At 40.6% G+C, this 22,908-nt stretch overlaps 1 protein-coding gene across 1 annotated transcript in view; it reads left to right on the plus strand.

The window, feature by feature from the left end:
- The window catches only part of Dlc1 (DLC1 Rho GTPase activating protein), a 360,174-nt gene that overhangs the window by 162,651 nt on the left and 174,615 nt on the right, over positions 1-22,908 (plus strand). The window contains exon 5 of the mRNA XM_048456595.3: positions 11,185-11,218. Coding sequence (XP_048312552.3) covers positions 11,185-11,218 — 34 coding nt within the window. The remainder of the gene's footprint in view (positions 1-11,184; positions 11,219-22,908) is intronic.

Genomic DNA, 22,908 nt, shown 5'->3' on the forward strand with positions numbered 1-22,908 from the left:
TCCTCTCTAGGGCTGGGATTAAAGATGTGCACTGCTGTGATTAAAGGCATGCACCATTCAATTTCTATGGCAATTAGTGTGGCTACTAGGATTAAAGGTGCATGTCATTGTGGATACTGGGATTAAAGGTCTGTGTTACCATTGCCGGGTCTGTAAGGCTAACGAATGGGGCTCTATTACTCTCAGATATTCAGGCAGTCTTTATTTATTAAAATTACCATTGAAATGCTACTACAGACATCTTCTTCTGCCCTTTTCAGGTATACACACATAGATACACAACACAGTGAGAGAGAAAGACACAGGTGTTGCCTTTGTTCTGGTAAATGTACCCCTGGTCAGTAATGCCTGATTTAGAAGTTGAAGCATGAAGGTTTGGCCAACCCAGAGCTTACATGGAGCAAAAGCATTTACGTTGTGTTAGAATTCATTGTTCCTACAAAGCCGTGGCATACACTCACTGAGCATCCCAACAACAACCAGCCTTCGGTCCCTCCTTCCCACCCACGGTCCGTTCAACTGTGTCTTATTCCAACAGCTGAAAGCAATGTCCTGCCCAAGTGACTTTTATCCATAGTGCAGGATATTGATAGAAAATGAAATATTCAAGCCCAGGAGAGGCAGTGTAGGCAAAAATTTAAGAACAGGGGTATTGGCTAACTTCTTCTGAAGAGAAAACATTCATTCATTGCAGACAGAACACACATAGCAAATTGAAATATATATATATATATTTCACCCAAACCTAGCTCAGTAAACTAGAGAGTTCATTGGGGCTCCTTACAGGAGCCTTGGTAAGGCATTACAAACAGGGGTATGAATGAGTCAAAAGCAGCTGCATCAACAAAAGCCTACCCTGTCCTGGATGGTGATTCGCAGAAACTGCATCCTTGGAGCTTCCTGAACCAATAGTGCGGATAGTGCGGCTCTCGGCAGTCGCCACCTCTCTGCAAACAAAACCTTCTCTGATTAAAGCTGAGAGTGGCATTTATCTGCAAAAAAACACGTGGCTGCCCTAGGGACCGAGACTAAGTGGCAACTAAGCGTTCAGCCCTAAACAGGACGTTTCTACCACATTCTCTAAGACCCGGGAGAATGTTGCAGAAGAAGAGCAGAAAGAATGTAAATGCCAGAAAGTCTGGGCAAGCGCTACGAAATGCTGTCTCCTGCATGACACAGACAGGCGGTCATGATCTTCCAGCACTGCGGCTGCCTGCAGCGGGCCTGCAGAAGGCTGGGCCTATCAATAGTCAGTAGTGACTTGGGGCTCCAGAGATGCTATCGCTAATGGGTGCTGGAGGAGGGGAAGACATTATCTTCGGTTATATAAGCTCTACTGAAGGCGCCAGGCTCCATGGATAGTTCCAGACTTTTGTGACACTCATGGCTCCTTTTAAACTCATCAAGTCACAAAAGAAAAAGGCATGGATGGGGGTAGGGGGTCCTTAAAGAAGGAATTAGGACAGTGATTGCAGGGGTGTTTGGTGAGAGAGAGCTGCATTATTGTTCTGTTGCTGTGCTAAAGAAAAAAAAATATCATGACCAGAGCAATTTAAGGGGGAAAAAAAGATGCCTTGGCTGATGATCTGAATGACAGAGTTCATTGAGACAGGGATGGCATGCCATGGGGGCAGAAGAAGCGGGAAGCTGACTGATCCTGTGTTCATCCACACACAGGAAGTAGAGAGAAGTAGATAAGATTCTAAACCCTCAAAGGCTGCCCTGATGATGTACTTCCGCTTAAAGGTTCCATCTCCTTCCTAAACAGTGCCACCAACTGGGGACCGAGTGTTCAAATACTCAAGCCTATGGAGGACACTTCTCACTCAGACCACCACAGCGGGCAACAGAACCCAGGATGAATTAGATACAAATAGGAACTTTCCAAATAACAGATCTAGTAGAAGTCATTCTTTCAAAAGAAGGGACTAAACAGAACAGCGACATAAAGCAAGCATCCAGTGACAGTTCAGTAGGTGTTGCCTGTTCCCTATGTCATTGCCGATCAAGCTTTATCTTGCTCAGTCTTTAAAGAACAGCTGACAGCTGTGAGCAGACTCTTGCTTTTATCACTTCCCCCTCCAGCGTTCCTTTCTCCTTCCTTTTCTACTCTCCCTCATGTCTGCCTTCTCTTGTAAATACAGGTTCAGAAGTCTTTCTTGTCTTCTGTGCAGTGGTCCTACCCTCTCATTGCTGAGCATGCTCCAGGACCCCAGTGGATTCCAGGAGTCATAGATCTTTGATATTATTTTTATCACATACATATAGTCATGTTTAAATGATCCAGTGGACGCTGTGAGATCAGTCATGACTTTGCAGGGTAAAGCAGTTCACAGAGGATCTTAGCAACCTCCCAAAACATTGTTTGATCTTCATCTGAGGTGTGGCTTCCCACTTTTCACTCACAAGGAGACATTTAGCGGTATGACTCTGTAACTTCATGCATATGTATACTGTATTTTGGTTACTCTCACCCCCATACGTTCCTACTATGCCTAAACCCCTGCTTCCAGCCAAGTCCTGCTCCCAATTTCACATTGTTATCTCTTGTTTGGTTGGCTTGCTGCAACCTACTGAATGTAATCAGGATTCCCTGCATGAGCATAAGTGGAGGGTTGCTTACTTGAGCATGGGTAAGTCATCAGTGGTTCCACCATTGAAGAAAACGACTCTCCCTCCCCCCAGCATCAGCAACTGCCAATAGCTTTTCCGGGAGAGGAGAGTGCTCATGAGCCCCTCCCTGAGGCAAATGTGAACCCTGTAGGCTCTGCATATAAATTCTCCAAACTTGAACTCTCTGACAGCTAAACAAGTTGTTAACATTAGTTCTAATTGCTAGGAAGAAAAACATGCTGCTCAACAATTACGTCACCCTTGCAAATGCATTCCGTGCAAGAAATGATCAAATCCCGCCAGCAAGAGAAATCCACTCTTGTGGAGCTCTTGTGGAGCTCTACACTCCACAGTCAAACCTCTCCTGCCCACTCCATGCATTCCACGTGAACCTTCCTTGCATGGTCCTCTTGCTGGTGGCAGTGGGCACCAGAGCACAGCTGACTGTTTCAACGTGAAAGCGCTAGCAGAATACCACCAGGGCTCTCCTCCTACCTGGAATCAGGAATTAGGCACCTGTAACCACTTACGTCAGTGTGCTTTGCTCCATAATAACCTCCATATTATTCTTGAATGAGGCACAGGGGTGAATCGCGGTGTTTGTTAGATTAGATCTGGATAAAGTGGGAAGAGCTGCTCTCTCATAGCTGTCTTTCATCTTAGATTTTATACTAAAGTGACAAATTTGTTCTCTGCATCTTGTCCAACAGACAAGACTGCCACAGGCAGGCATTCAAACCACACTGGTTTATTGTAATGCAATTATTTGGATCTTGTGTTGTCACATGTGAAAATTCTGATTTGCAAATCTGTGTCCATCAAAATTAACCTAGGCTTTCTAGAGAGTACGATTCTGCCCACCATCTGGATCAGCTTTCCTGGAGGAAGAACAAGGTAAAAAGGAAGTAGGAAGCCACAGAGCCCAACACAGAACTGAGAGAGTCAGGTCCATTCTGAAGTCAGAAATTGAGTTGGGGTCCATGACTTTTTGATAAAGGACATTTGTCCTAGAATAGTTATTACATTGATCAGAAGAAAGAACCAAAAGTTGCTAACATAAAGTTCACCTCTCCATGAACCCAGTTTCTTTGGATGGCAGAGTTCATTGACATTTTACAGGTCGACCCAGGCTTCCGCCTCCAAGATGATAACATGGACAGACCTGCACCTCCGTATCCATCCTCCAATGGACAGAGCAGCTTAGACGATCTCAATTTTGTTGTTAAGGAAGAAAAGTTTTATCTTGGTTATAGTTTCAGAGATTTCTATCTATGTTCAGTTTCCTCCTTTGCCTGAAGGCCTGTTGACAAGCCACAAACTACGACATCAACATAAGGGGCAGAGTTCACCTCAGGGTGGCCTGGGAAGCACAAAGACTATCAATGCTAACGTGATACACAACTTTCAGATGTCTACTATTCAGGTATTATTTATTATCATTCTCATTTCCAAAACTTCTCATACTATATTTTGGTTTCAACGAATGTTCTTGAACTTCAAATTTCCTCCTTAGCTTCCCCTTTCAGTAGCTGCTGTCCCCTTAGGCCTACAATAAGAAGCTTCAGTAGAGATGAAAAACATTAAAGAAACTTTGCCTTCAAGAAGGAATATCTGCCTCGTAACCAATCCTGGCGTTGCGGGCATTAGAGGTTACAGGGCCCCTAAGATACATATTTTAAACTGAATTTGTCAGTGCTTAGCACTACAACGACTATCTTACTGCAACAGAAATATTTCTGGGTCTCAGCCAAGAGCTCACTTACACAGAACAAGGTGTGATAAAAATAAATTCCAATTTGGTGAACAAGGGCAGAGTTTGTCATAAGTAAATTTATGGATGTTATTTGTGCAGTTTTCGTCTGTGCTCTCCTGCTGCTCTGATAAGACGGGATAGTGCTTTGACCGAAAGTCTGTAAGATGCAGGTAATGAAACAAGATTGACTATTACTGCATTTGGGCGGAGATGGATAAATAACTGTAGACGCTGGTCTGCTGAAGTGAATTTAAACTTTTATTTTATTATAATTGGTAATACTTATCATGCCCCAGATAGGTATGGATTCAATAGTATTTTGTCTCTTAGCCTCTCAGAGACTAAATGAAGAAGAAAACAGATTCACAAAGACAAATGCCAGCTGTTTTACTTTTAAACTAGCAATTATTTGAAATGATGTTGAATTATTAACAAATACTTTCACGTAGTCAAAACTATATACACTTTTATCCCATTTCCCTGGCTAACATTGCACATAAGACTTGTAAATTTATACTCGATGTATATTGATAGTTTTTAATCGTGTATGAAATTCATTTTGATTTGAAGAAATTTGAGAGGAGGGTGACAAATACAGCCACCCAGTCAATGTTTCAATTGGCTTTCATCTGAATGAGGAATCTTATGGAAAGTGGAGTCTGGTGGGCAATATGACATCATCTAGTCCAGGTTAGAAATAAGTTAAATGGGTTCCTGAGCACTGGGAAGACTAGAGCCCTGGGAGAGATAAAGCCATGGTGATCATGGGGCTCCCTATGGTATAGGAGACAGTGCTGCCTAATGGGTTCTAGTCTGGTTCCAGCTTGGCAGCCATGCTCTGCAGCATTGTGCAAATAATTACTCAGCCTGCTGAGAGTCGGGCATCTTCATAGCCAACATGATGGGGAAAGAACGAAAGGAGTGTTTTCCAAGAATGACACATAGACCACCAGTGGCAGGTCACTCGAAACAGAAGCAAGCATCGTGAATTTGGATAGCCACTTAACTGAGAGTACATTATAAATAATATAGCCCAAGTTATGCAAACCATAAACATGTGCATTTTTATGAAAAGCAAGCTTAGAAGGAGACATTTCTTTAAAGGTTTTTAAGTATCAAACAAACCATTTTTAGCTAGATATAGGAGAAATTATGAAGATGGTCCTTGGCGAACTGAAACTTGACGATCTCATCCTCCACCATGAAGATGTTCCTGAAACATGACCTCAAAAGCTAGAGAAACAAAAAACCCAGCAAAGATGATATCATATTGCCCATAAGACTCCACCTTCCAGTGAGAATCTTCCTTCCAATGAAAGCAAGCCAAAACCATTGAGTGGATGGCTGTATTGCACACTGAAGTGATTTCAGGAAAGTCTTTAAATGACGAAGAGAGGAACCACGCTCATTTCCCCATGTACCGCCTTTTCTTCCATGTTTCATTTCATGGCTGTTATAAAAACATAAACTCACTAATTTTCCCTGTTGTCAAGTGTGAGTCCCAACCTCCTCCAACGGATTCTTGAACCCTCGTCTGAGACCTAGGCTCTTCAGCCCCAAAGGGTACTGTAACATCATTTCTAAAGGTCATAATTGTTCATTGCGAGATTTTCTCTAGAAACTACTTTTGAAAACAAATGCGAGTGTTTTAAAAGGAAGAGAATAAGTTGTACTGTCATTAATCCATCATAAATTTAACTATTTTAAAAAAGGAAATGGAGGAAATTCCAGCAGAAGAAAAATCAAAATATTCCAGACTCTTTTATATAAATATCTATAATATTTGAAAGAATCCCAAATAAGCAGGGAGAGAGAGACAGAGACAGAGAGAGAGAGAGACAGAGACAGAGACAGAGAAAGAGAAAGAGAAAGAGAAAGAGAAAGAGAAAGAGAAAGAGAAAGAGGAAGAGAGAGAGACAGAGCGGAAACAAAAACTTCCAGGCAGGACTCTCTGTGGGAAGGAAACAAAGGAGCTGTCTTTTCCTAAAGCCCAGAAGGGTATCTTCTAAACCATTTCCCTATTCTTTGAAGAGCTTGATCACTGAAAAAGGCTTCTTGACAGTAACATCGTATGGTACTAATTCCAAATTACAAACAAACAAACATGTCTTATATAACTAAAGGAAAAAGCATATTTATAAAAACAAATTCACTATGGAGGAAAAATGGTATCGCTCCTGTCATCCAGAAGGAACTAGACCAATGAGAATCCATCTATTGACGTTGTAATGAAGTGTATTCCAAGCTGACATTTTTCCCTGAGGCTGCTGTCCATAGTAATGTAGCAGTGGCTGTAAGTTCCCAAAGGTGTCGGGTGGAGGTCATCCTATCAGTGCGGAGAACTGTCCTCACAGGTAACCAAAAGGCATGACCTGCATAGTTAATATTTCTACAAGTCATGTCAAAGTCACTCCTTCCTTAAGTGTATTTCCCATGCAAAGGCCTGAGCAGCCCGCTAAACTCCCACACACAGCTTTGAAAGTGCTCATTAAGGCAAATTATTTCCTCTTCCTTTACTAAAGAGCTTTCTTTTAAATGATTTTTTTTAATTTCAAGAGTAAACCACCTTAATTGGCCACCATAGTCCAGAACCCTTTCCTGAAAGAAATTTTTGAATGCTAGAGAATATAGGCTGTGGTGGTTTGAAGTCATAGAAATGGTGATTTTTCTATCATTTGAATATGATAGAGGAGAATAGCAAAATATGAATGATTTTTCCTCTCATTTGGAAGTTATTAGTAGACTTTTCTTTGTTCCATTGAGAGAGAAGAAAATATGAAGTTACAGCGAACCCATATGGCCAGCAGAAAACCCCCATTTAATTGCTTTATTGCCAGAAATGTTAAATAACTTCCTGAAGAGGCAGTTCAAATGAAACATATGGCAGCTATTAGCAAGGGACCCGAACAAACTCAAAAAATACTCTTTCTATGGGAACTTTCTCATATCATAAGCAACAATCATATTTGGTATGTTCGTTCCATTAATGTTTGAACACCTACTTTACACGCGGGTATATATATCCATCTTTCAAGAGAAGTCTCTGATAATCCAAAGAATAAATAGTTGGACACACTGGGACCTCAACACGAAGACCCAACTGTCCTCATCATGCCCATCTTGGAAGTCAAGGGTAGAAAGACAATGTCCTGAACGATGCCTCTTTCTCAAGTGTCCAGTGTCTGAAAGCATTACATTTCCACCTGGATAAACTTTTTTAAGATTCACTTATATTTTTATTAATATGTAGATTCAACCCAGAACGCAAAAAAAAAATGGTGTCAGATTAGTTATTCAAAGTGGGTGTTAGAAACCAAACTTGGAACCTCTGTAAAAAAGCAGCAAGTGCTCTTAACCATTAAGTCACCTCTCCAGCCCTGCATCTTGGTACTTTTAATCATCTACTACCTAATCATTTCTTTTAACACCATACCAGGGAGAGACCTGATTATTGTCACTCAAGGGCCACTATATGGAATTATTTTTTGTCTTTGCATGTGTCTTTTCAACTATGTTGTGCATGCCACACTAAAAAAAAAAAAGTTAGATTTTTGTACCCAAGATGTCGCCAGACATGTAATTAAGCGTCAACAAAAAGTTTTAATTAACTGAATGCTAAGTGTCTGCATTTTCTGATTACTTCAGTGCCTTACATCCCTGTCTAAATTTGCAAATGTAATCAACTTGTGCACAGATCATTTTCTGGAGAGACAGTCTGACCTCAAAAACAAGTCAGTGGAGAGGTGTCCAGTGTTATTGTGATGTGTTCTTGCTTGAAAAGAGAGATTATCACCATCTAGGCACATTAAACTTTGACTCTCGTCTTTCTTCTTTGCAATATGACTATTACAGTTCCTTAATGAAAAGGAGATTTGGTAAATGAAAGCAGTATGTGCAACATAGTGAAATTCCAAAATAATCAGCATTAACCATATGAAATATGGGCATACATGGGGCATTATGGGTAAAATATTTTTGTCTTATAACTCAACTCAGTGATTATAATTTTATTAGATAGTCTACATACTAAGGATATATTTTTATAATAAAATAAAATATGGGAAATGTCTCTCTGTTGTTAGTCAGCTTGTAGTTTCGGACAAGAGTTTTAGTTTGTCTTAAATGCCTAAGCTATAAAAAGAGGATGATTGCCTAATTTTCTAGCTGTCCAAAATAAATATATGCAATATATGTTTTGCAATCTCAGTCAGTATCTTGTCAGAGAGCCTAACAGTGTTGTTTCCTCCATCAACCAGAATGCTCTGATGAGTAGGCATGGAGGCTGACATTCCGTATTTGACCATAGAATCACACACAAGCTACTATAATCTGCAGGACTTCATTCGGTAGTTCTAAGAATTGAGTGGGTTTATGCAGGTAAAAGTTTTTTTAAAAAAAAAAAATTACCCTGCATGTACTAAACAGTAAGTAAGTATAAGTTGATTTGTGCTGGGACCTTTCTCCACGAATATCCTTTAATTCCCTGTCACCTGCATTCACCATCTTGACAGCAATCGGAAGGCTTCTATTGCCAGTACTCTTGGTCACCCAACAGAGCTTGATGTTAAAACTTTTCCACTGAAGACCCCATACGTTTTTATCACAGAACCTGGGAGAAATCAAGCTGGTACTGATCTGGAAGCTTGCTCCCTGCTGGCTGGTTTTCACAATACCAGAGGGTTTTACATAGTCTGCGGGGGAAGAAAGTCATCAACAGTCTTACCCAGCTGTGGAATCCTAAAAGTTTGATAATGATCAACCTGGCAAGATAGCCCCATGGGTACAATAGTGGCATGAACGTTATAGAAGTGACTGATGCGGGAGAATTGTCTGTATTTTGTCAATCATATTTTAATAAAACGCTGATTGGCCAGGCGGGCAGTATAGGCGGGAAAGCCAGACAGGAAGTAGAGGTGGAGCAAAGAGACTGGGAGTATTCTGGGAAGCAGGAAACTCCCTCTGCCCTCCTGCGCAGACCACCGAAGAGACAGCATGTAACCTGCCCAGCTGAAAAAGGTACTGAGCCATGTGGCTAACATAGATAAGGATAATGGGGTGATATATGTTATAAGAGCTAATAAGTAGCCTGACCTAATGGGCCAATCAGCTTTATAACTTATCTCTGTGTGATTGATTTTCTCTGGGACTTGCCAGCTGTGGAGTACCAGGCGGGAACAGAAACCCCAACAAGCCGGCCCTCATGTTACAAGTAACCAACCATTTTCTGATGTATTTAAGGTCCACTTCACAAGAGGGTGTTCATACTTAGTACTGTGAACCTGTCCAAAGCTCCTTCACTAAGGAGGTCTTAAAAAACTTACTACTGTTATTTTATGAAGTGGAAAAGGCATTAAACTTCCTTCTAAGTATATATCCCTACTCTCATAGATTAGTGCATCCTTCAACTTTCATCAAAGAAGTCTCTTCCTGTGTATGTCTTTCTCTATCTATCTCCATACACTCACTACAAATAACACATACAAGAACCTTTCTTGTCTTAGATCTATTGCTGCTTTCTGATGACAGAAGAAGCAGTAGGCAGTCTGCAGCCAGTTGTTGTTGCTAGAAATCTCAATGCACGGATCACAGAGACTCGTAAAAGCCTCTCTATTTTGCATGCATACAGGTATATCCAAATGCTGTGGAATCCTCTTGTACACTGGTTCAGTAAAACACTGATTGGCCCGTAGCCAGGCAGAAAGTACAGGCAGGGTGATCAAACTAAGGCTAATGGGAAAGAGAAGGGCAGAGTAGAGGGTCGCCAGCCAGACACAGAGGGAGGAGGAGATGAATGTGCTGTGCTAATAAAAGTATTGCCACATGGTCGAGTGTAAATAAGAAATATGGGTTAACTTAAAATGTGAGAGTTAGCTAGTAACAAGCCTGAGCTATCAGCAGAACATTTGTAGCTATTATATGAACCTCAGAGTGATTATATGGGAACTAATGAGCAGGAAAGAAATGTCAGATTATACCCATACATTCATCTACATGTACCACATACACATACACCACACACACACACACACACACACACACACACACACACACACACACACACACACACAAAGTTAATGCCTCTGTGTTCCTTTAGACAAGAGTAATTGAGAACTATAAATTCAAGCTCCTTAATTCATTCTTGGCATTCACAAAAAATAGCATTAGCAGTTGTACTTTGTAAGGTTTTGAAACATTTCTTATTACTTAGTTCAAGTCTTATGCTTAAAATAATAAAGATAAAAATGAAATGAAATGGGCCTTTTTAAACCTTTCATATAGATAAATTAATTCATAGAATCCCTGCCCAGAGTAATAATAAGTAAGTAAGCAAGAGTGTTTCTCTTTCTGGGAACCTGGGATACTTTATGGAGGGTACTATATTTAGTTCTCCCAACAGCCCTATGAAATACATGAGATTTTCCACCTGTTACCAAAGAGGCTGGGTAGCTCACTCTAATGCTTCCTGACAGTAGAGAAAAATCAAAGACTTGAAATGCCCAGTCACTCGCTAAATAGTTTACTTTGTGGTCCTCCCAAAACTGGGACAAAGAAATTCACCCAAAGTCAAAGCGTGTATTAGCCTAATATAGTACCTATGTCATTTAAAGATAATATAGGCAGATTTCAATGTTAGACCAGAAAATCATTATGGAATGAATGTAGCTCTCACGGCCAAGTGTAATGGCTTCACAGACAATGCTTATTTTTCTACTACCTGAATCTAGGCTTTATTACATTTATGATACATTAATCCTAATTATATTAGTTAACTTTTTCTAATTGTGTTGTAATTTTGTGCATCTCTTTTCTTTTTTCAGGCTGTTCCATGTATCAGAGAAAAGGAAATGGCTGGTGAGTTTACATTTGGGTTTTGTTTTCCTCGCCTACATATTTTAGAATGAAATTCCACATTAAAATAGAAATCTCTCCAAGTTTCTAAATGCACCAATCGTCTTGATTTCTGTGGGAAATGTGACTGTTGAATTAGAAAATAAACCAGTTATTCTCAAGATGTAAGAAAAATATGGCTTTTTAGCATCTTGTAGCCTTAAAATTAATGGCAATTACAATTTTTTTCTCTCGGGGTGGGGGGGGGGGGAGTTTTGATGTTGACCAATGTGTTGAGGAGAGGTCTTTGGAAACTGATTGTTGGTATTTATCAAGCTTTATTGTTTTTAATCTCGAGTAATTGGTTCAGTAGTCAGGAATAGATGTGCTTGATGGTTAAAATGGACAGTGTATGTTTGAAAGTAGCAAGAAGGCGATGTAGCTGCTGGAGAAAACACAGCTTTGTTTTTCACACTCTGTGATGGTTGGACCAACTCCCCGGTATTGTGGGAACATGGGAAAGGACTGACAAGAGGAAAGAAATAGGAAAAGCTGGGCAGGAATTGGGTGCTTTAAAACCCGTTGGTCTTTCTCCATATTGTCCTCTGTGTTCCACCTAAAGAAAACAAAAGGCAAAGGCAAAGCAAAACGAGTTTGAATGTGCAAGCCAACTTGAGGAATGTCACTTACGTTACAGATGTGTGACGTTATATACATCATAGATATATGATGCTGAAGAGCAACAGTGAAGGCAAGGAGCCTCAGACCATGTCAAGCACGCTAATGAGTGTAGGGCTTGTGGAATACGGGTTTTTATTTACTCATATTTATGTATGTATGCATGTATTTGGAAGAAGGAAGTGCCCATGCTATGGCACGGCAATGGAAGTCAGAGGACAGTTTATGGGAGTCAGTTTTCTCTCCCTACCACATGGGTTCTGAAATGCTTGGGCCTTGAAGTTTGGTAGTGAATGCCTTCACTTGCCGTCTTCTTCACATGTGAATGGTGACGTTCATCTGCTCTTATGGAGACCTTTTCTGTAGCTAGACAATTTTCACGTAAAGACCTTACTTAGCTCTTTAAGACTGCCAGCTGATCTCTTGCATGTTGAGTTGGTGTCTAATAAAGTTGAGAACCCTTAAGAATAAGAGGAAATGATAAAAGTGGTTCCGAGTTTCTATTAAGGGAAAATAAAACTGTGTTATGAATGGACTCTAGTCATGCAGATCAACTAAATCTTCTCTTATCTGGTGAATTTAAAGTTGATAAGTCACACCATGCCTTCGCACAGATTTTAGTTGACTGTCTAGTTAAACAAGGACTAAATGGTTAAGTTTGTATCTATACATCTCAAAGGCAAAGCAAATCAGATCTCCATTTTGTTTGGGGTTGTGACATTCTCTGTAATTCCCTAGATTAGCTGTGATGTAAACAAAGTGTATAAAAGAGCAACATTGTCATTTTATTCCAGGATGTGGGCAAATTCTTTCATTCTCTCAGGAAAACCATTCAAGTGTAAACTGTTGGCTGCTGGGGAGAGAGACAAGGAGAGGAATGTCCCTGTCTGAGGAGACGGAGTAGCAAAGAGCCAGCTCCTCTCTCTTTCCCTTAAATGGCTCCACTTGGACATGGAAGAGTGTTTCTTTGTATTTCTCTGATACTTCAAAAATACTATTATAACTCAGAATTAAGCAGAGCATAAACAGAATGTGCCAACTCCTTCCTGTTATCTTTCTCATTCTCCTCCTCTGCAACAGTAAGAAAAATGAAATTGAGAGCCCCACTTCCTATTCTTTGCATTTAGTATTGAGGAGGCAAACTTTTCAAAGTTGGTAAACTGCGCGGTGGTGCACACCAGAACTAGAAGGCATAAGCTAGAGGTTCACAAGTAGGGCTGTCCTGGGGCTACTTAGCAAAACCCTGTCTCAAATAAATGTACAGGACAGGTGTGGTGCTACAATCCTGTAATTAGCCCTGAAAGGCTGATGCAGGAGGACAGCTGAGTTCTAGGAAAGCCTAACCTACATAGTAAATGGCAGGTCAGCCTGAGGATTGCAGAGAGAGAGCCTGTCCCAATAAAAGAAGGAAAAATGTCAGCAAGTTGTCTCAGCCAGTAAAGGCACTACTACCAAGCCTGACCACCTGAGTTCAATCCCCGTTCCCCACATGGTGGAAGGACAGAAGTTGTTTCTGACCTTCACACGCACATACAACAATACGTACATACATATATACATACATACATATGATATAAATTAAAAACAGAGGAAAGAAGTTGGTAGACTTGGTTTTCATAAGACCTGTCTGAAGAATTAAACCAGCTGAAATACATTGCCTTGCCCCGCCACAGACACACGGATGCCCCATACTTGATGAGTCGTCCAGAATTCATTCAAGCAGAACCTGTCTTCTTAGCTGGGTGAAACTATTTGTATTACCGTAATATATTCCTCAATGAACCTTATAGATTCCTGGACAACGTGTTATGCTTTTGAGGAAATACAATTTTCTGAAAATACAAGTGCAAGAAAGAGACTGTCTTTAAAAGTTAGTGAGCTCACCTGTCAAGATAACTCCTTGTACTTGAACATTCTGTGAATAAAGGAAACCGATCATATGGTCGAAAGAGAATATTATTTACTTCAAACATTGAGACTGAGTGTAGCCATCTCACTCTTCTCTTTCTAAACTTATCTAAAGCATCCTAAGTGTCTAAGATGTGACTGGGACTCTCTTTCTTCCCTGCTGTGAGACGTCCTTTTAAGCTCCGTTGGAGAGAAACGGGACGGTGAAGGCAGAGAGCTTACTCAATCTTCCTGGGTAATTGGGCTCTTTAACGGGATTAAAAATTCCTATCTACCCTAAGGGCTGCCTATTTTCTTTTCTTTTCCTTTTTCTTCCCCCCCCCACCTTTTTTTTGTTTGTTTTTGTTAAATGAACACACTCTATTGTTCCTTACTGAGAAAGTCTATTTTTAACCTGTGTGACCTCTCATCCAAGCCAACTGGAAGCAGCTCCTCTGGGCTTTACGGGGCTCTAAACAAAGGCCTCTGCAGCGCCTTCACCCATCACTCCTGTGTGGCCTGTGTTGTCCTGTCCGGTGTGCTCTCCTGGTGATCAGCCTCTGTTTCCACCAGGGCTGCGGCGCTTTCCTGACGTCTCTGCAGCCACTCTCCTTCCCCCTGAGCGCCAACCCTGAAGGAGAACGCAGAGAAACAGAGTCCTGTGCACCTATTCCAGAAGTATTTATTGGTCAGCTGTGTCTTCTAGGCATCGTGTCGGGCTATTCTGAGGAATTAATTATGGTTAAAATCTCAGACCCTGCTTGCAGGAACTCAGCCTCTCACTGGAATACAAGTTCTGCGGGTTGGGATTCCCCCCTCCTCTTCTGAACAGAGCATTTCCTCAGCACTTTTTTCAAACAATTACTCGGACACAAATAATATGAAAGCTATTTTTAGTAACCCATGTCAGGATGTGTAATCTTCGGGCCGCGATATTCGTTCTTAGGACCAATCAATTCACTCTTAAAAGAATTAGATTCAAACCACTTTACGTAGCAGCACATATTATCATCCTAAATCAATAATAATCTCATTATCTTCATTAGTCACCAAATGTATATGCCTAGAGAATGGGCCCAATGGGCCAGGCACGAGGTGTGCTGCAACCATGGTACCACCTGAGATGGCAAGTTCAAGTCCAACCTAGAATATATAGTTAATGTTTATCTTTCAAAAATAAATTAAGAAACAACAACAAAAAAACATACTGAGGCTTGAATCACTGGAATCTTCTCTAGTTCATCTCCTGCCTATCCATATAGCCTTCAGCAAGCTGTGTAACTTCCTTGTGCTTCTCAATGAACAGTGTAAATCAAGAAACTACCATGATACTGACGTAGGCAGAAACGCCTAGCACACAATGAGTCCTAGCAGCCTAGCTCGCTCTGATGACAGTTGTGCACATAAACACTGTGCGTTGGGCCTCATCACGGCCTGCTGTGCTGCTGCTGCCTGTGTGTGCTTCCTCGGGACACCACACAACAGCTCCCTACGCAGCCGGCCTTGTGGAAGAGAGATCGTTTGCTTACAAATCTGAGCTGATTCAGACACATGTTATTGCCACACAGGTCACATTTTAACCTCTCTCTAGAAATTATTTTTCTCTTCAAGTCTAAAATTCTCTCTTGTGAACAAATATTCTTCAATCTCTACAAAAAAAAAAAAAAAAACAACTCGTCCTTGAGAGGTATGATGCTGCATTTGCTCATGCCTCTGTAATCACCCTGTATTCCCAGTCCAGTGGTGTAATTGGATCCTGTCTACGCAGCAGTCTGGCTAGGCTCGCAGATTATCCAGCCGTTCCTGCCTGCCCTTATTTTGCATGTGGTCCTGTCAGCATCAGCTCCTCCTCAGCCCACACTCCTGCTCCACTTTCACGAGAGCTCTTCTACACTGGTTTCCCTGCCTCCCCCACCCCAACCTCCCGGCAGATTATATGTCTGTGTGGGTCAGGGTTTGGGGTATGTGCCCATGAGTGCAGATGTCTTCAGAGGCCAGAAGTTTGGATCCTCTGGGGCGGGAGTTACAGACAATTGTGAACCACCCTGCAAAACCTAAGTTGAGTCCTCTGAGAGAACAGCCGAAGCTCTTAACCACTGACCATTGTCCCCAGCCCCTCTGTATGGCTTTTAAAATATCCTGTAATTAAACTCTATGCAATTCAACCTAATGTGTCATTTGTTTCCCACTACGAACTTCACTGATTTTATATATGTAAAATCATACCCACATATATTTGTGTATATGTATACATACATGTGTATATATGTCTTCTCTGTAAAGATATATATTAAACATTTATTAAATACATATTATGTTAAATATATTGCTATATTAACATATATTAGTTATATGTATTAGCATATTTATGTTTATGTCTTCTCTCTATGCCTTTGATTGGTTGACTGGTTTGATGGTATGTCACCACCAGGAAATATCTTCCAATTTTTTATCTCTCTGCTACTGCCTAGATCTGGGATATGAATCTTTCTTTTTTTATTGTTTTTATTGAACTATATACTTTTCTCTGCTCTTTTCCCTTCCTCTCCCCTCCCCTTTTACCCTCTCCCATGCTCCCAATTTACTCAGGAGACCTTGTCTTTTTCTACATCCCATGTAATTTAAATCCATGTATATTTCTCTTATGGTCCTCATTGTTGTCTAGGTTCTCTGAGATTGTGAATTATATACTGGTTCTGGTTTTTCTTTGCTTTATGTCTAAAAGCCACTTATGAGTGAGTACATATAATATTTGTCTTCCTGGGTCTGGGTTACCTCACTCAATATGATGCTTTCTAGATCTATCCATTTGCCCGCAAATTTCAAGATGTCATTGTTTTTTTTTCTGCTGTGTAGCACTCATTGTGTAAATGTGCCATATTTTCCTTATCCATTCTTCAGTAGAGGGGCATTTAGGTTGTTTCCAGGACAAACAATGCTGCTATGAATATAGTTGAGCACATGTCCTTGTGGCACAATTGAACATTTTTTGAACATATACCCAAAAGTGGTATTGCTGGGCCTTGAGGAAGGTTGTTTCCTAATTTTCTGAGAAATCACCATCCAAAGTGGTTGTACCAGCTTGCATTCCCACCAGCAATGCAGAAGTGTTCCCTTTACCCCACAACCTCTCCAGCATAAGTTGTCATCAGTGTTTTTGATCTTGGCCATTCTTACAGGTGTAAGATGGAATCTCAGAGTTGTTTTGGTTTGCATTTCTCTGATAGTTAATGATGTTGAGCATTTCCTTAAGTGTCTTTCAGCCATTTTAGATTCCTCTGTTGAGCGTTCCATGTTTAGGTCTGCACAGACTACGTGCTTTCTACTGCAGCTTTGTTATCTTGCTTAGCCGTCCTCTTCTCCAGGTCGCGAGCCTGTCTTAGTCCACAGTGCTGTCTTTATGAACCCAGAAGATTTCTCTTCCTTGTAGGTATTCTGAAAACAGGTTTAATCCAACAACCATAATCATAAAAGTGTTTCAAATTTAGTACTGTTGATTGCGAGACATTTCATGCTTCTGAAATTTTTATTTATACTTTCTCTCCTTCCTCTTTGATTCCTATCTTTCTCCACAACTGCCAAATATCTCGGCCAAGTAATTAATTAATGGTGGCAGTTGGAGATCTATCCCCCATAAACAAGTAAAGCGTACCATTGAGAAAGAAAAAATGACTTCAAATCTGACTTTGGCTACAGTCCTTGGTTGTTTTTCTTAGAATGTTTGTTCTCCTGCCTTGAGGTTATTTGGTTGCCTGTAAAACATGCTAAAAAATTAAGATAATGAATAATTCAGTCTGGCGCTCTTGTGAAAGCTATCTTTCAACAGCACAGAGCGGAGTCACAGTCTCTGCAAACTTTGTGTTGTGGTGAGCAGAGCAGAGAACTAGCAAACAAACACGGCTTTGTGACCAACGTGTGAGAGGGGAAACCCGGGTTTCTATCATTTCAGCCCGTGTGCCTTGTAAACACTGTAAAGAACAAAACCCACACTGAGTGCCATTTGGTATAAATTTCTTTGGCAGCCTTTGATCAGTAAAAAGGAAATGCAGATGAAAATATTTGTAACAGACAGAAAAAAAAAAGAAAGAAAGAAAGAAAAAGAAAAAAACATAACAAAACACAACAAAAACTTAAACTAAGAGTCTTTCCCAGTTTCCCAGCTTGATTAAGAGACTCGTTGACTCCTTGTGTTATCCGTGTGAGAATCTCCAAGACACCTTCTAATATTTTTAGATCCAAAGAGCTCGGATATGGCAGAAAACTCATAGGGCTGCCCAATTTCAGAATTCTTTGCAAAACATTACTCTGTTTTCTGCCTCCATTTTAGTACCAATGTCATTAACCTAGTTCTGTCCCCTGTGCTAGACAACCATCTGGCCGAAAGACAGCTTTGGGTCATTGGGCTCTGTGGCCCAGGACCTGGCATTACTCCGAATGTTTGATGTTTGGTAAATAAGTGAATCGATGGAAAATACATTTAAATTCTGCAGTTGCTTCACTTTCTGTAATGCCGTGAAAGGCAATGGTAGAATCTTCTAAGTGACGCTCTTCCTGCAACTTCGAAACTCCCAGTCATTTACTGGGTTTCCATACGATCTAAAAATTGTTTCTCTCTGGGCTGGGCAGCACTCTGGCCAACATTCCAAATTCTCTACCCACTTTCACTCTCAGGAAAATGACTTGAACTATTTTTATACAAATAGCGTATAAATACTCACTTGCCGCATTTTTTTTTTTAAGTTTTATGGTCTCTACTTGCCTGCTTTTTATGAGGAAAGAATTTAGGGTATGCCCACACATAACCTCTCATTTTCTCTGAAACCTAATGTAAACTCACCCATGAAAAGTTGGCTGTGTTTGAGTAGGCTATTGAGAAGAAACACATTAGCTTCCAGGTATCAGGAATTCCTTTAAAAAAAATATATGTAAGTATTCTCTTAAATGCCAAAATCTTGACTTCGGGAGATTTTTTAAAGATTGGTAGTTTCTAAACATTTCTTAGTTTTCCATTTCCAGTGTATTTCTAATTAAGGAAAACAGATTTATTATATCTATTTTTTTCTCAATTTTATTTCAATCAATCCTGATAGGTATTTTCTATTGAATTCCATCCATTTCATCTGCTACATTCTGAATGGGCGTGGTCTCCCCAGATCCCTACAGCTGACAGCTCTACTTAGCTACCTTCTTCTTTCAATATGTAGTGTTTATAAATGTATCACGATCCTTCCACTAGGATTGTAAATTTAGTTGGACAGAGGAAGGCCTGTCTTAGCAGAGCACAGTTCCATATGCATCTGTGAATGGTTTCTAGAACTGATCACATCATGAGAGCTCTGACCTAATCAACGGCTCAATCCATTGACACATTTGAAATTCTAGCAGACTAATGGAAGGTGATAGAGCTGTGGAATTCCGAATCCTGGTTTGAGGAAGTTGGTCACTGTAGGCAGGCCATTGGAGGGTATATCTTGCCCTGGCCACTTCTTGTCTCTTCTTTTTCCTGGATTCCATGACTTGAGCAGTCTCTGTCACAAGCTTCCCCCATCATGGGGCTCTTTCTCATGTCTGGTCCAGAACAATAGATCCAACTGGCCTTGGAATGAAGTCTCTAAAAGCATGAACCAATATAAATTGGCTTTATGGGTATTGTCACAATGATGCAGAGTCTCCCTGATGTGTTCCCCATTTCATCTTTGACACGCCATATGACAAACTGCACAGAGCAAGTGCATTAGAAATAGTTTGAGAACAATCTGCTTATTTTGCAAACAAGACACTCATGGAAACCTGGTTAAATGCCAGTATATTGGTGGCCAGGAATTTTCATGGTATTTGACAAGCTTAATATTTTTTCTCTGAAAAAGTCTTGTGGACAGCCTGCTCCTCCTCTGGGAAGGACCAGCCACTAATGATAGGAAGAAGTGACTATGAGCTACCAGCATGGGCAGATGGAAGAGTTCTGTGCTTCCGTGTTTTAATTGGTGTCTTACTTTGCCTTCTGTTGCTGTGATGAAACACCATGACCAAACAACTTGGGAAGAAGGAACAGGCTTATTTGACTTACATATTCCAAGACACAGTCCACTGAGGAAAGACAAGTCAGGAACTCAAGGTAGAAACCTAGAGGCAGGAGTTGATGCCAAGGCCATGAAGGAGTCTTACGTACTGGCTTGCTCAGTTTCTTCTCTTATATTCCCAGGATCACCAAAGGTATCACCACTCATAATGATCCATCCTCCCACATTAATCACTAATCAAGAAAATGCCCTGCAGTCTTGCCTACAGATCAGTTGGATGAAACCATCTTCTCAGTTGTGGTTGCTTCTTTCCAAATAACTCTAACAGGTGTCAAGTTGACAAAAAACTAACTAGGACAATTGTCACTCATACTTCATCTATAGCAAAAGTAATCTGCCATTTTTATCTTTACTGAAGAAAAACAAAGACAAAAGTAACATTTGTTTTGATTTTATTTAGAAAACAAAGAACTTTCACTGAGTTGGAAATCACACTGACCTTCTCTTGGATTTTTTTTAACTTACCCTTACAGAAGTTCTTGCACATGGCCAGTGATTTGGTTAATTTTATAACGATGTGACTATAGAGAGAATGTGTACCTCCACATTCTTCTCTTAATAACATCTATCGACTACATTAATTTTGATGTTATTTTTCTGTTGGCAAGAGTTTGAAATTAACGTCTCATCCATGGGTCATTGATCGTTTGTGTTGAAGAGTTAAGGCAGAACCTTGGCCTATGGTCTGAGAGAGAAAAATCGTGTGTCATCATTTAAAACAAAATGAATTGACAGATGCCCAAGAAAAAGCTGGTGTTCCTGTTGCTAATGGGTGCAGACTATATAGATAATTAATCAGAAGGGAAAGTGTTTTATCCTGATGAATGTAGCCAGGTAGAGAAGATAAAGTTTCACAAGTGATGCTTAAACAAAGTGATTGCTAATGAGTCCTCATTCAGCTATCACAGCAGGGTAATTTGTTTGCTGGCAAAATTTCCCAGCCACGAGCTGACTTAGGAAACACATCCCAGGGACTCCCAAGGGCTTAATATATCCCCCTTGATGTAAAGGTTGACTCCATCCTTTCGTATGAACTGAAGAACATGGATGAGTGAGGAGTAACAGCAAAGCTCATGGCTTCCGTAGTCTTCCTATACTTTAAGTCTAGGGTCTGCTTGGGTGTGTTCATCAGCTACTTTCCCCACTGTTCTGTGATGTCCTGAAAGGAGACATTTTTCCTATACTTCTGGGGCCAGAATCCTAGCAGGTGTTTGAGTGGGTGTGTCCATAAATGGCGGAGTGTGTTAAATGACCGCGTGCCTGCGTTTTGATAGCTGCTCAGCAGGCAAGCGCTGACTTCATCACCTACCTTCCCTGCAGGAGATGTGGCTGCTTGTCTTACAAGGGACCTAAGCCTTACAAGGCTCCTAAGGGACTGAAGAGAGTCATACTGTGGTCATACTGCGGCTGCATGAAGTGCTTAAATGCCGAGAGTCCTCAGCCGATGAATCCATTTTTCCATAATTGGGCCTTACCCTTCCTTTCTGACCTTATCGGCCATCCTCCTCTACCATGCACCTTATGCTGTTGCCATGGTAACAACTTCACTTTTTTTTCTGAATTCTCTTTGGCTGGCTTGACCTTTGCTGCTCCTGTTTCCCTCCTAGAAATTACCTCCCTGTGTCCCTCCAAAGACTGGCTGGTGTGGCAGTCTCACTGTGACATCTCCCATAACAACCCGTGCTCCTTTACAGCTACAGCATGCAGGCCAGTGACAGCTGCTGACTTTCAGCACCCTGAAGAGGTTATGATTCTGCTTGAATGTTCTGTTTGCTTCGCTCTAGCATGCCACAGCCTCCAAGTTATTGTTCAAGATATCACTAAGCCTAATGCTAGGCACTGCAAAGAAACTTGGAGAATAAAGAAGTATTTTTTCTTTTCTTTTCTTTTCTTTTCATCTTTCACAACAATTTTAAGCTCACAACAGTATTGAGAGGGAAGGACAGTTCAAAGTGTGGTATTCTAGTAAAAGCAAAACAAAGGACACAGCGAGACGGGGCACTGAGTAACACGCGTTTGAGGCTCTCTGTATCTTGTCATGGCTTGATATGTTCTTTCGACGCTGAATGACATTTTGTTGTGTAGATAAACAGTTGTCTTTTATCTGTAGAGAATATATTGCAAGACCTCAAATGGTTTCTTGAAACAATAGATGTTATAGAGTCCTCTATACACTTTCCTTTATTCAAGACATAGGCTATTAAGTAACTAACAGGGGCTAGTGTATACAATGTTGGTATGCTGGAAGGGATGGCTCACATTCCAGGTGGGCAAGAGCAGAAGAGAAAAATATTGCATCACAGCCTTCGGAACAGCACACAAACTAAAACATGAATTGTTTGTCCCTGGTCGACAGCTCCAGGTCCCAGGAGGCCACTGTCGAACACCAGCAGAACAGGTCTGAATTGTTACGTGTTTGGTCCTCTTTGTTGGATGGAACGCAAATGAATTCCTTGCACCTAGGTGGTTAGACATCCATCTCCAAATTCTTGTGATGAGACAATTATGGTTTATCCATCTCTGAGCGGTCCTTTCCTTATTTCTCTGTGAGGTTTTCCATCATTCTTTATTTCTAATATGCATGCTTTGGGTCTCAACATATGTCATAACTAGACTTCCAAAAGAACCACTTCCTGTCTTCCTATTTATCCATTTCATCCCCACGAGACCTAGCAACATCTGAGTATAGGGTGAATGCTTGATAATGCCATAATTCCATAATTTTTCACAATAGTATAGTCTTCTAGGTGATAAAATCATATTTTTACTTCAAAATTATATTTCAGCACATAGAATATATTTCCATTTCATCTCTTTCAGTATCCCTTTCATCCAAGTCAGTATTACCATACCTAGTTATAATATTTGTGTGTGTTTTTTCTCTCTTAACCAAGTAAATTGTTTTTTTTCCATGTTTTTTTCAATCACTCAGTTGTATCTCAGGATACCACTCTGTTTTACATCTGTGTTATAATTTGACTATGGTGCCACTTCCTTCAATAATTTTTATTTTCACTGCACTATATTCATGTTTTCTCATTAGAATTTTTTATTGAGATACTAATTAAT

Source organism: Myodes glareolus, chromosome 23 (genome assembly GCF_982192425.1).
Source record: "Myodes glareolus chromosome 23, mMyoGla1.1, whole genome shotgun sequence".
In the NCBI taxonomy this organism is placed as follows: domain Eukaryota; kingdom Metazoa; phylum Chordata; class Mammalia; order Rodentia; family Cricetidae; genus Myodes; species Myodes glareolus.